General features: G+C 38.5%; 1 protein-coding gene across 1 annotated transcript in view; it reads left to right on the plus strand.

Moving 5' to 3' along the window:
• ANTXR1 (ANTXR cell adhesion molecule 1) overlaps window positions 1-14725 on the plus strand; it is a 319441-nt gene that overhangs the window by 210945 nt on the left and 93771 nt on the right. Inside the window, exons 15-16 of the mRNA XM_027865523.1 lie at window positions 11962-12057; window positions 14480-14647. Coding sequence (XP_027721324.1) covers window positions 11962-12057; window positions 14480-14647 — 264 coding nt within the window. The remainder of the gene's footprint in view (window positions 1-11961; window positions 12058-14479; window positions 14648-14725) is intronic.

Consider the following 14725-nt stretch of genomic DNA (forward strand, 5'->3'; position numbering starts at 1 on the left):
CTGAGAAAAAGCAATAAGGAAACAAAATTATCAGTCTTTGCAGATGTTACGATGGTATACTTGGAGAATCTTTGGGAATCAACTAAAAAATTAGTTGAAACAATTAACAACTTTAGCAAAGTTGCAGCATATAAAATAAAACCACATAAATAATCAGCATTTCTACATATTGCCAACAAAATCCAATAGGAAGAGATAGAAAGAGAAATTTCATTTAAAATAACTGAGGACAACATAAAATACTTACCTGCCAAGACTCTCAAAAGAAGTATATGAGCACAATTACAAAACACTTTTCATATAAATAAAGATCTGAACAATCAGAGAAATATTAACTGCTCCCGGGTAGGCCACAGCAATGTAATAAAAATGGCACTTCCCTTCAAATTAATTTTCTTATTCAGTGAAATACCAATCAAACTACCAAATAATTATTTTATAGAGCTAGAAAAAATAATGACAAAGTTCATCTGGAAGAACAAAAGGTCAAGAACAACAAAGGAATCAATGAAAAAAAGTAGAAGAAGGTAGCCCAGCAGTACCATTTTTCAAACTACATTATGAAGTAGTAATCATCAAAACAATCCGGTACTGGTTAAGAAGAGTGGTGGATCAGTAGAATAGGTTAGAGAGCTGATGGACTCAAATGCAGATTGAAAAACATTTCTTTTCTTCTTTCTTTTTTTGACATAGCTAATGTGGAAATTTGCTTTGCATGATTATATGTATTTGTAATGGGTTTTGTTTGTCCTTCCAATGTTGTTACCACATAAAGTGTCCTCCGGTGGTTCACACTTCATTCTGTATCAGTTCATACAAGTCTTCTCAAGTTTCGCTGAAACTTTCTCTTTCATTTCTTGTAACACTATTCCAATTATACAATATTTACTTACAATACTATTCCATTATATTCATATATCATAATTTATTCAGCCATTCCCCAATCGATTTGTACCCCTTCGGTTTCTAGTTCTTTGCCACTATAAAAAGAGTTGCTCTAAATATTTGTGTACAAATGGATCCTTCTCCTCTTTCTTTGATTTCTCTGGTGTATAGGTCTAGTAGTTTTGTCATTGAGTCAAAGGGTATGCAGAGTTTAGTAACTTCAGGGGCATAGCTCCAAAGAAGGTCATCTGCCCTTCTTCTTTCTTGCCCCTCTCCTCAATTATTTTGTATATATTTTGAACTTATTTGTGTACACATTTCCTGCAATACAATATTAGGTCCTTTGGGGCAAAATCTTTTTTATTTTTTTCCTTTGTAGCCCCAGAACTAAGCATAGTAAAATACTCATCAAGTTTAATCTTAATGATCTTAAAGATCATTTAATTTCAAACTCTTCATTTTGCAGATGAGAAAATTGCATGTGAGTTTGAACTGGAGAGGGCAGATCAGGGCCTGAAAACTGTTGCTGACTTTTGGAATAATAGTATTAATTTACATATCTCTGAAATAAAATGGAAAAAAATGAGATAGGTGTGAGAGCCTTTGTACAGAAAAATAGTAGGATTTGACAACTCAATACTAAGATTGAGGAAGATAGATAAGTGAAGGATTCAGTCTTCACTTTTAACCAAGGTGACTAGAATGGTGACAATGGAAATTATATTTCTATGCACCAATATTCCAGACTCTTACTGATTATATACCCATGACAAGCCAGTATCTTGACTACCTGGGCAATTTACCACCACCAATTCCCCAAAAATTAAAATATGCAAAAAGTTCTTAACTTTTCAGCAGCCCTCTTTATAGGGGATCCGGACCACACACACCATTACAATATTTTCAGTATGCATATTCTCAGATGTTATTTACTAGCACTTATAAAATAACATCTCTAATATGTGTGGAATAACAGAGGAAATAGAATAAGATTTAGTCATTCTGTTTGGGGACAAAGAATCTGAACTGAATCAATTACTCATGATATCCCCTAAATTAAGGGGCCCCTCCCACTAATCACTTAATCTTTACACAACAGAAAGTATAGAAGATTTTCCAATCTCTCCACTATGGTCTTAATTATTCAACAAATAACCCACAAAGTGTAATAGGTTTCCAATTTATTCACAGAATGTCAGAGCTGAAAGGGAGGTCAGAGATCATCTAGTCTAGCCCCTTTGTTTTACAGGTAAGGTAACTGAGGCCCAGAGTATAATTTGCCCAAGTTCACACAACTAGCAAATGGCAAGGTTGGCATTCTAACCCAGGCCTTCTGACTCCATGCCCAAGATTCCTTCCACTACATGCTGCAGCCCGTCTTGAGAGGACATCCTGATTCAATTTGCAAGTGAAATTTAAATATCCAAGCCTTCAAGGGCAGCAATATGCATGCTATGCTCTATTGTCATTCTTGAGACTTTAAAAAGATCCTACCATTGGCATGTTCACCAGCAATTGTCTAGGACACAATAGGCTATAATAAACCCCCCTTTCCCCCCATGCTGACTAAACAAAAGGTTGTTTGTAACTTAGCCATAGCCAAAGTGTGAGTCAGCCCCATACACCAAGTGAAAGTGTTGACTTAAGAAAAGCCTGTTTTGATATAGATCCATTTCTTAACCTATCACATTTGTAGTTCAATCCACTTGAGTATTCCTGTTTGGCTACACTGGCCTGGCAGTCACTGTGTTATAACAGATTGGCAACAGTGCTCTTTTTCTGATGGAAAATTATTCAATTCCCTTCTTGGAACACACAGGTCTTTATTTTTGCACCAAAGACGCATTTGTTTTAGTTAATTTTACATGGCATCTTGGAAGTCATTCCAGAAAGAGCAACACACAATTTGGAACCAGAGAACATGAGTTCAAATCTCAGCATTGCCTTTCTTTGTGTGTACATAGGAAGTACTTAATAAATGCTTGTTGATTGACTGACTGACCTCTGTTACCTTGGGTGAGTAACTTAACATTTCCGAGCCTCAGATTGCTTCATCTGAGCTAAAGAATCCTCATTCATCTCCTTAAGAGAGGAGGGAACAACGGAGGGAGATGTTGGTCTTAACCTGTGATTTCATTAACATGGAGTAGAAAGACACCTTTTTGAAAGTCATGAGTCCTACCTAGAATACCTAGAATGCTACCCTACTTACTCCCTACTTACCTGTGTTGCATAGAATCCCTCACTTCCTTTAAGATACACTTCCTTTAAGCACTACTTTCTACATAATGCCTTTCCTGACCACCACCACCCCCAAACTGGTAGCTCTCTCCCTTATTCAAATTTTATATTTACTTTGTATTTTTCTCTACATATTTTTATATAAACAAATCTCCACTAATGAAATGTAAATTGCTTAATAACAGAGACTTTCATTTTTATCTTTGTATCTAGTTCATGGCACATTGTTGTTATTCAGTTGTGTTTTTTTCTTTGTGACCCAAGGGACTGTAGCATGCCGATAGTGTCCATCAGGTTTTCTTGGCAAAGATTCTGGAGTGGTTTGCCATTGTCTTCTCCAGTGGATCACCTTTGGTCAGAACTCTCCAGTCAGACCTGTCCATCTTGGGTAACTCTGCACAGCATAGCTCATAGTTCATTGAGCTATGCAAATCCCTCCAACATGACAAAGCAGTGATCCAGTAGGGATCCTGGTACATAGAAGGTCCTTAACTTAAACTTTGTTGATTAATTTGGTTGACTTTTTTTTTACATAATATTTTAGTTCATAGGGTCCCACCTGCCTCTCCAAAAATCTAGTATGTGTGTCAGCCTATTCTCAGGTCACTCAGGTTACAAAATAAGAATTTTGCAAATTCTAATATTCCCTTCCTCAAAAGGTTCTCATCATTTCTATCCCAGCAACCATCTCCTTTATGTTGGTGAGAATCAGTTTCAGAACCGAAAGTCCCCTTCATTGGCTTCTCCACTTTCTGAAGGATGAAATTATGATTAAAGTGCATCAAAAAATTGTTAAACCTTCTGCTCTGGGCAGAAAAAGAGATCCAACAGAAAGTCAGATAATTGAAACTCCCTTCCCTCTCCCCCAACACTGACTACTACACTGGTCTTCATGCCAGGCTAATGATATGTTTCTCCAAAGTTTAATTTATTTCCTTTCTCTGATCACTGGTCTGTATTATACCCTGATTAAAAAATATATATTCTTTATCTTCCTACTTGAGTAAATGCTATACACCAAGTCTGGTTCCTACCCTATCTGGTTCCTGGATTTCCTCATGCCTACATCTTCTTAATATACGCTACTATGCCCCAACCCCTTTTTGTCTCTCCTTAAATTAAATTTAGCTTTCCAGAGCTCTATTCTCATAATGCATCATATCTCACCTAGTCTCTACATCCTACGAAGTCCAGTTTTCTTCCTTGCATCAGGATCTCCAGTCCCCCTTGCTTGTTATCCATGCTTTGTACTATTGTGTGTAGATAGACATTCCGACCAGGGGTTTTTACTATTGGCTGTATCTGGGGGAGAGTTACTTTTTGCAGTAAGGCCATGTTTTAGCCTGGAGCTCACATCTAGAGGGGGCTCGTCTCTCAACCAGGGTGTTGACCAGATATAATAAGGTTAAGCACACTGAAGGTTCAACCACAGCTAGCTTAGTGGTCACTGTTTTGACAGTCAATACATCTTTACTGTTTTATGCATCCCAAGCCAAGGAAACAGATGGGTAGATGCCTTGTCTCATAAACCAGAATATGTCTTCCCTTGATCAGATAGCCCAAGATCAGTCCTAATGGGATCCAATTTTGTGATGATGCAACAAAGAATGACCTGAATAGGACTGGGTAGAGTCCAGCAAGGACCATGGCTGGTAAAAGCAAGGGATGAAGGATAGGGAAGAATTTCATGGTACTGATTGAATCCCACCCTCCTGAAAAAGCAGCAAAGGAAAAATAGTGGGGGAAATTCTTGCATTCTAACATAGAATTCTTTCATTCAATCAATCAAACAACATTTACTAAATATTCACTATATGCCAGGTACTGTTATTAGGTGCTAGGGGATGCAAAAACACAACAGGTCCTACCCCCCCCAAAAATAGTTTACATCCTATTTTGGGGAAAAACATGCAAAAATATCAGTGTATACAAGGTAATTTCCAGGTGGCAGGGCAATCTAAAGGGATCAGGATATGTCTCACATAGGAGATAGCACTTTACCTGAGTTTTGAAGGAATATAGGGGTTTTATGAGGCAGAAATGGGGAAAGAATGCATTCCAAGCATGGGAAACAGGCTGTACAAAGGAATGGAGTTGGGGAATAGAACACTGTGTACAAAGTGGAACAACTAGGGCAGTGTAGCTGGAGCACAAGGGGCATGAGAGACAGTGATATGCAAGAAGACTGGGAAAATAGTTTGGGGCCAGATTGTAATGAGCTTTAAATGCCAAACAGAGGAACTTATATTTTATCCTAAAGAAAGGAGTCCTTGGGGCTTCTCGAGCAGGGGAACAATACTGTCAGACTTGTACTTTAGAAATATCAACTTGGAGCATGTGGAGGATGGATTAAAGAGGGGAGAGAGGTGAGGCAGAGAGACCAATCAGGAGGCTCTCACAATAGTCCAAGTGAGAGAAGATGAGAGTCTAAAGGACAGTGGCAGCCATGGGAGTAGAGAAAAGAGGATGGCTGCCAGAGGTGTTTCGGAGGTAGAACATCTGGAGATCAGGAGCAAGGTACTAAAAGTAAACATCAGTGACAGAACAAACATCAATTAGCTGTAAAAGCAGGAATCAATGTCAGAGAGAAATTGTTTTAGAACTAAAATTTCTGCTGCTCCCCACCCCCACCCCCCAAAAAAAAAGATTTAAGAAAAGTGAGTATAAGAAGCAAAATACAAGGAAATGGTACAAGAGTTTGGTGCCAAATGACAGATTAGGAGCCAAAGTAGACAAATGTCATTCATTTAATTTGTTGCTCTCCAAAGTCCCAATGGGTGTATATGAATTTTAAGCTCACGCAGGCCCCCGCCAATCCAATTTTCCTCTTTGCCAGAACTTTTCTCAATTAAGAACCCTCTCGTGCTGCTAGTGCTTTATTGAGCTTCATGGAATATATTGATAGGCACCTCCTGGAGACTAAGCATCATCATCTAAAAGCGTCTGACAAGCCAGGACCCCCGACCACCAAAAGAATAGCTGTTTTGAATGCCCTCCTACAAACCAAAATCCCAAAAGGTAGAATTCTGCCATAATGACAGAATAAAAGGGCATGATGAGATGTTAATACCTGGCAGTGAAAGATTTCTGATGGCCCTGGACATCAGACCATGTGAGATCTTGTAAGGTTGGTATTTATGCCACAGATCCAGTGGGAAATCTGACTGATGCACTAAAGCCCCTGCCAAAATCTCTTTCACAGAAACTTTAGATTTCATGACAGTCTTACTCTCCTCTCACAATCAGGAATCCAATTGTTATTGTTCAGTCATGTCCAACTTTCTGTGCCCCATTTGGGGTTTTCTTGGCAAGGACATTGGAGTGGTTTGCCATTTCCTTCTCCAGGTTTTTTTAGATGAGGAAACTGAGGCAAACAGGGTTACATGACTTGCCCAGGATCATACAGCTAGTAAGTGTCTGAATCCAGATTTGAACTTGGGATGATTTGAACTCAGGATGAGTCTTCCTGACTCTGTGCCTGGCACTCTATTCACTGCACCACCTAGCTGGCCCCTTCAAGTCTCTACTAAAATCTCAAATTTCCTGACACCCCCTCCCAATACTAGTACCTTCCCTCTATTGATCTCCACTTTATCCTGTATAGCTTGTTCATACATGGTCGTTTGCATGTCATCTCACCCTTTAGACTACTGCCAGCTCCTTAAGAGCAAGGACAGTGTTTTGCCTTTCTTTTATCCCCAGCAATTGGCACATAGTAGGCAATTAATAAATGCCTATTGGCTGGCTGACAAAGCAGTAGGAATACACATACAAAAGTTAAACAGTTCCTGCCCTCAAGGAGCCTACTTTTTGCTACTGAAATGGAAAAACAATCATAATTAGAGTATGAGTCATTGGATGCATATATTGGTACAACATAAGATATAGTAAGCTACATTTCAGAAAATAAAAATCTGTAATATCTGCATGGAATCAGTTCAAATTTTTTGTATTCTAAACCAAATGGACAGTTCCTGAAATCTATCTTCACTTCCCTCATCTTCTCACTCAGCTTGGGATTTCATTTTCATAGGTAAAGACTTCTTCCCACCCTATCCCCAACTCCTGTTATTATTTTTTTGGCTTGCACTCAGCAGCATGGTTAGAAAGGTCTATCCAGTATGCTTCATTCTATACCCTCCATAGTTCATGAAGTTAGAGAATTTCAAAGTCCACAGAAGGACTTCCAAAGTCCTAAGAAGAACTGAAGGAACTTTTAAGGTTTCTTAAAAGTTTGGAAACTTAAGAATTTCTTAGCAGTTCTCTCCTAAATTTTTTATGTTATTTTTTATTCATTGGGGGCCATCACCTTATCAACTGCTTTATTCAGTTTCCTGTCTGAGGCATTACACCCTTTGTTTTGTGCTATAGAATATGTAGATTAAGGATTTCCAGATCCTATTAAGAATCACTAAATTTTAATTTTTGTCAAAGGTTTATTTTATGCTAATCTCTCGAATTTAGTCCTTCTCTTTCAGTCAATTTGTCCTTTACAAGGAAAACAGTCATTTAACCTCTCTGGGACTGTCATCTCATTTCTGAAATGAAAGGGTTAGACTAAGTGACCACCAAGGTCCCTTCCATATCTCAAACTATGGTCCTATGGCAATAGTTGTTGTTTATAAGTTGTTTCAGTTATATCTGACTCTTTGCGACCCCATTTGGGGTTTTCTTGGCAAAGACACTGGAATGGTTTGTGATTTCCTTCTCCAGCTCATTTTACAAATGAGGAATTGAGGCAGACAGGGTTAAATGACTTGTCCACAGTCACACAGCTAGTAAGTGTCTGAAGTCAGAACTGAACTCGGGTCCTCCTGAGTCCAAGGCTGGCACTCTATCCACTGTGCCATGGCAACAGTGGTCTAGTAATTAGAGAAGTGGATTGAAATTGAGATTCATAGGTTCAAGTTGGGGCAGATTGGTCAGCTGAGAGTTGTGGTAAACAAATTTCTGAGTGGGCAGTGTTACAGAAACAGTGAAAAACTAATTCCAAGAACTATCAGATTGCTAGGAGGAAAACACTTTGTAAATTTTTAAATGCTAGATAAATTAATTAATATCCCTCCCCCTTTTTTGTTATTAAGTGTAAACGTTTACCATATCAGAGCATCATAGCAAATGAACTGTGGGGACAGGAAGGAAGCAGTTGCTGACAAAACTCCCTCACCAGTAGCTCTTGTGCTATGAAGGTCGCTGCAGGCAGCCACAAGAACAGAGTTCTGGCTTCTGGGTTTGTGTTCCTAACAGCCCATTCTACTGCAAGTGCAGAATTTTTTTCTTGGATAGAAGAGAAATTGAGAGCCTTTAAACCATCCATCATTTTAAGGTGTCCATTTTTTTTTCCTTGAGTGACTTTCCCTGTGTATCTTTGTTCATGCTTCACTGTGTTTTAACTATCCCTGAGGAAGCCTGGTTCATTAGGCTGAGCTCTGAAGCTAACTGAGATCTGGGAAGCTCAAGGAAAGCCAAAATCCTAGGTATCATAAGGTCAGTGATCATTATGATCAAAGACCTTATGGCTAAGGTCAATGATGGCTTTGTCTGAGATCACAAGGAGCTGACATCACTCATAAATTCATTCAATAAATATTTCTTAAACATATACTATGGGAATTCCTGCCCTCACAAAGCTTATAGTCTATTGGGGCTTGGGGGGGGAAAAACACAAATGGAAATCAATCTAATATTCAATATCACATGACAGAGTGTTAGAGGAGCAAAAAAACAAAAAGCTGTGTGTGGTCTAAGATCAGAAGGGCAAATTTTATTCCATTCTACTTAAGATCTGGCATTTCCCACATCAAATTATTCAGCTTTTCAGTAAAATAGTTTAATAAAATGTTTGTAATTATCCTGAAGTTCACTATGAACCATGAATCCCCATATTAACATGTATTAGATGCTAACCACATTTGTGTATCAAGCTACAGTGATGATATTTTAGAGCAAGGGAGGTGACTGGTGGCATATTTGAGTCTATTCTAACAAAGCATGTTATTACAAGTTTCCACTCCTCATAAAATACCTTGAACTAGCCTACTAGTGCTGTGGGGAGGACACTCCACGATTCTAAAATAATCTAGTCCAACCTGATCCTCATTTTACAAAGAAGAAACTGGGGCCAAAGAAAGAGGAAGTGACTTATCCAAGGTTGTAGGCTATTACATCTAAAGCTAGAAGACGCTTCAGAAACATGGACTCCAACTCCGTATTTTGCAGATGGGGAAGCCCAGAGAAGTGAAATGATTTGCCCAATCTCATACAGCCCTTTCCCCTACACCACTTACGTAGCAAATAGCTCAGTGAGGCATTGCCCCCAATTCCTCTTGATTCCAATTCCCATTCTCTTTCTTTCTACTTTATTAGGCTGCTTGCCTCTCTGGGCTTTCATTCATTGAAAGAAAGACGTCACTTATGTGCAGCTGCTTTTATCAATGATCTTTATAATGGGCTATATTTTTGTTGCCGCGGGCTATTACCTTATTTTCTTGCCAACTGTAGGGAAGACATCAAAGGATATTTTCCCTTCGTGAAAATTGCGAAACCCTTCAGTCCTCAGTTGTATAAACAAAACCATGCTGAAGGGAGCCAGCTTGTGACTGACTCTCTCCTTCGTGCAGTCCTGGGCTGTCGAGCTGCCTTTTCTGTTCACTCCTCCCCCCTTGGCAGACGGCCTCTGAATCAAGGGACTCAGATGACTGGCTCTACTTTTTAAGAGCTTGGGAAGCAGATTTCTTAAGTCCTGGCATTTCCTGTTGTGAGGCCTCTCAGCCTCCACACGCACTGAGTGGGCCCTTTTTCATTGCTAAGGCACAGGAGAAAAAGCAATTCCCTTCTAGATTCAAGGAAGAAAAGAGAGAAAAGGGAATACATACTAAGAGTGTGCCGACCTTTTGAACATCTTTTTTATTATGAACCTAGCAAACATGAGCATTTCAAATGCAGAACAAAAAGGAGTATACTAGGTATGAAAGTTATGTGTGTGGGATATATGTAGCACATATAATTATGCATATGAAACATATTAATATAACATGTCATCATATTAGCATATTATATTATATAATGTGTCTTAATATATTATACTATGACATATTATATAACCTATCTTAATATATTATGCTGTGATATATTATGTAATATATCTTAATATATTATATTATATCATATCATATAACATTGCATGACATCACCATATATAAACATGATAACATAACATATATTAACATGTGCCAATGTTTCATATATATGATCATATATGCAACATTAAGATAATATATAACATGTTCATATATAAATATCTAAGTAATATAGATGAAATCTAATATGAGAACTTTTATGTATAGTTTAGTTTTTCTTACAGTACATGTTAAGATTTCATAGTAGTAACAAAACTGCCCTGGAAAATTGGATCCCCTTCTGAACTTCCTTCTGCTTTCTTCAGTACCTTTTTAAACATTTCTCTTGCACTCCTTTCTTTCTTTCTTTTTTTTTTTTGCAACACCATAATTATATAGAAACTCTTACTTTCCCCAAACCCTATAAAAGCTATCCTTTATGATGAATATGTGGGCAGCTAGGTGGTGCAGTAGATAGAGCACCCAGTCTGAAGTCAGGAAGACCTAAGTTCAAATCCGGCCTCAGAAATTTACTAGCTGTGTGACTCTGGGCAAGTCATTTAACCCTATTTGCCTCAATTTCCTCATCTGTAAAGTGAGTTGGAGAAGGAAATGACAAACCACTCCACTGTCTTTGTCAAGAAAACCCTGAATGGGGTCATGAAGAGCCAAACACAACTGAAATGATTCAACCCCCACCTCAGATTCCTCTCTCTCCCCTTAAGACACCTCAAGCACCATCTTCTGCATGAAATCTTCCTGGTCTCCCAACTACTAATGCACTTCTTCCCAAGCTGTGTTGTATTTAACTAATTTTGTAGATGTGTATTTATTCACTTTATATATGATGCACACATGTATATGTATCAAGTTCCCTTCCCCCTTCCATTTAAATGTAAACTCCTTGTGGGTAGAGGTTGTTTCATTCTTTATATTTTTATCCCTCTAGCCTAGCATAATGCCTAGCACATAATAGTCATTTAATTATCAATAAATTTCATAAATTAATAGTTGTTGATTGATTGACTAATTGCAGCATTTGTGTAACAATAATAATAATGGTAGGTCAATGTGTATACAAAGTTCAGCTTTGGGTTATTGTTCCAAACTGCTCTCTACCATGTTTGGACAATTCACTGCTCTACCAGTTGTGCTCTGGTTTACTTGTATCACCCCCTCCAATGACTGCCATTTTCCTCCTCCATCATTGGTACTCCAAATCTTTCTCTTCTGATGTCTCCTCTTTTCTCTCTACATTGCCTCACTTGGTGCCTTACTGCTTCCAATGAGTTCAGTTATCATCCCTATCATCTTCCTGGATCTATAGATACATCCCTAGTCTCTCCCAAACTCTACCATACCCTAAACCCTTTTTCTTCCTCAGCAGAGGACCTTACCACATACTTTACTGAAAATAACTGAAGGCAATATCAATAAAGATCATTTTTAATAAATTCAAGATATATGGATAAATTCAAACTTACCTGGATAACTTCAGGTACATTATCATTTACTTATGGGCATAAAACACAAGACCTCTACTTAAACAAAGAAATGATTAGACTTGACAATGGAGATGTACATACTAAGTAATTTACTTCACATATACCATAAAGCATTTGCCCCTTGACTTGTTACTCCACTTTGTTCCACAGGGATGCTGCCTTACTTCATTGATGAAACACCAGAAAATTCACGTAGTGTCACCTTTTTGCAGGAAGAAGAAGATGATGGATTACCTAAGAAAAAGTGGCCGACAGTAGATGCTTCTTATTATGGCGGTCGAGGAGTTGGAGGCATTAAGAGGATGGAGGTAAGTATACAATTTTACAGAGGTATTCCTTCATAACAAGTTGACTTTTCCAGGAAGACCCATAAGATTCTACCAGTAAACATAAGAAGGATGGGAGCTCAGAAGTTTAAGGTTCTAAAAATTCCTTATGATACTTGAGGATTTCTATGACCCCTTCATAGCTCTACTTTCCATGATCTGTAAATTGGATTTTCATTAAATTTTCTAAAAGCATACTTACAAAAGGTATGGCTATAAATTCTCAGGATGAAAGTCCTGAGTTTTATAATACAACATTACTGCTATAATAAAAAGAGCACCAGAAGTTATTATAATAAAGGGCTAAATCTCAGATCTGCCACCAAACTAGCTGTGTGACCTCACACAAATCATTTAGCCTCTCTGGGCCTCAGTTTCTTTATCTCCAAAATTAGCTAGATTTTCTCTGAAGTCCCTAGGAGTCCTGAGTGGTTAGTGCATAGGATTATAATATTATTTGATTAAATCAAAGTGTAACTTAGTTACTGATGACATATCATACTAATAGGTCATAGAGGTACTAGGGATATTGAAGATCATTTGGTCCAACCCTCTCAGAGAAGGCAAATGACTTGCCCAAAAATCACATATTTGGTAAGAAGCAAAAGCAGGATTTGAATCCAGGCTCCCTACCATGATGACATATTTCTCAGAAAATATCAAATGATCAGGTAAGTGCGGCAAAAGATGAAGCAGCAGAAAACAGTCACAGGCTACACTTGTTTTGGGTATGATATAGAAAGCTTAGATTGTGTGGAGACCCCCCCCAAACACAGTAATTTCTACAAGGTTTAATACCTTTAGAGCTCCACGGGCCGTGGTTTGGTAGGTGACCCCAGTATAAGGAGTGCATACAGTTATTCTCTAACATAGACAGAATAAGGAGATCTGGCAGCCTGGCTCTTCTCTTCAGTTTCCACCAGGGACCAGATTATCAACTTCTGTATTTGGGATGCCTATATTTACACTTACATGGTAACAACCTGTAAGGAAGGGACCATAGGAAGTATAGTTTTATATGCACATATGACCAATTGTAAACCTCTCACCTTCCCCTCCTCCACACTCCCATGATCTCCTCTTCCTTTTCCTCTCCTAGCCCCCAAAGCCAAAAGGAATTTCAGAAGCATGGAATACAAAGTATTACCACAATCAGGAAGACAGAGCAACTGATTTGTAAAGCAGGAAGGCAGCAGGTGGTGCTGGATATTAGAGCACACCAGCTTCCTTTCCTTTACTGAGACTTTCTTTAGGGAGAGTATAAAAGCAAGACCACTCCAAAACGCTGGGCTAGTGTTCTTAAGGGGCAACTAGGTGGCACAGTGGGTAGAGAGCCAGGTCTGGAGTCAGGAAGACTCATCTTCCTGTGTTCAAATCCAGCCTCAAACACTAGCTGTGTGACCCCGAGCAAGTCACTTCACCCTATTTGCCTCAGTTTCCTCATCTGTAAAATAAGCTGGAGTAGGAAATGGCAAATCACTCCAGTATTTCTATCAAGAAAACCTTAAATGGGGTCATGAAGAGTCAGACCTGACTGAAACAACTGACCAAGTGTTCCTCCTGCTATCTCCAAGTGTCAGAATAATCTATATCTATAGATTACTTCTCTCTATATCCCTTTAAGATTTACAATGTGATTCAGAAAAACCTGGAAAGACTTGTATGGTCTGATGCTGAGTGAAGTGAGCAGAACCAAGAAAACGTTGTACACAATAACAGCCACGTTGCATGATGACTAATATTGATAAACTTAACCCTTCCTGGCAATACAAGGATCTAAGACATCTCCAGAGGCCTGGTGATGGAAAATGCTATCCACACCCAAAGAAAGAACTATGGAAGCCGAATTGCTAATTTTTTTCTCTTCTGTTGAGTTTTGTTTCCTCTTTCTGATTGTTCCTCCTACTGGTTTTAATTTTTACTTACAACATCACTAATGTGAAAATATGTTTAATAGGAATGTAAATGTATAGCCTATATCAGATTATGTGCCATTTTGGGAAGGGTGGTGGGGAGGAAGGGGGAGAAAAATTTTAAACTCAAAAGCATATGGAAGTGATTATTGATAAATCAAAATAAATTAATAAAAAATAAAATTAAAAAAAGATTTACAATGTGTTTTCCATACAAAGGGGTTATTGTATGGAAAACATAGTATTGGTATTATTTTCCCTGTTTTTGAAAGAGGAAATTGAGAATTAGAGAAATAAAATGACTTGTTCATGGTGTCCTAGGCAGCAAAAATGTCAAAGACAGGAGTTAGACCTAGAGCAGATTGATTTCATGGCTCTTTCCATAAGGAGCAGACAGACATGTTCCCATTCATCTGCTGGGCCAGCTGCTTTATCCCCAAAGTGAGAGGTTCTGAAAGGCAATATTTGCCCATTTTTGGTTCTTTCCTAAGGTTCGGTGGGGAGAAAAGGGATCCACAGAAGAAGGAGCCAAGCTAGAAAAGGCCAAGAATGCCCGCGTCAAGATGCCAGAGCAAGAGTTTGAATTCCCCGAGCCTCGAAATCTCAACAACAACTTACGTAGGACCTCTTCTCCCAGGAAGTGGTATTCTCCAATAAAGGTACTATTTCAGCTAATGTATAGTATAGGAATATAAGAACTGCTACACTTTTTTCATCGGCCCCAGGGCTCTGTCTGT

This window comes from Vombatus ursinus, unplaced genomic scaffold (assembly GCF_900497805.2).
Source record: "Vombatus ursinus unplaced genomic scaffold, bare-nosed wombat genome assembly UNPS02014778.1, whole genome shotgun sequence".
Classification (NCBI taxonomy): Eukaryota; Metazoa; Chordata; class Mammalia; order Diprotodontia; family Vombatidae; genus Vombatus; species Vombatus ursinus.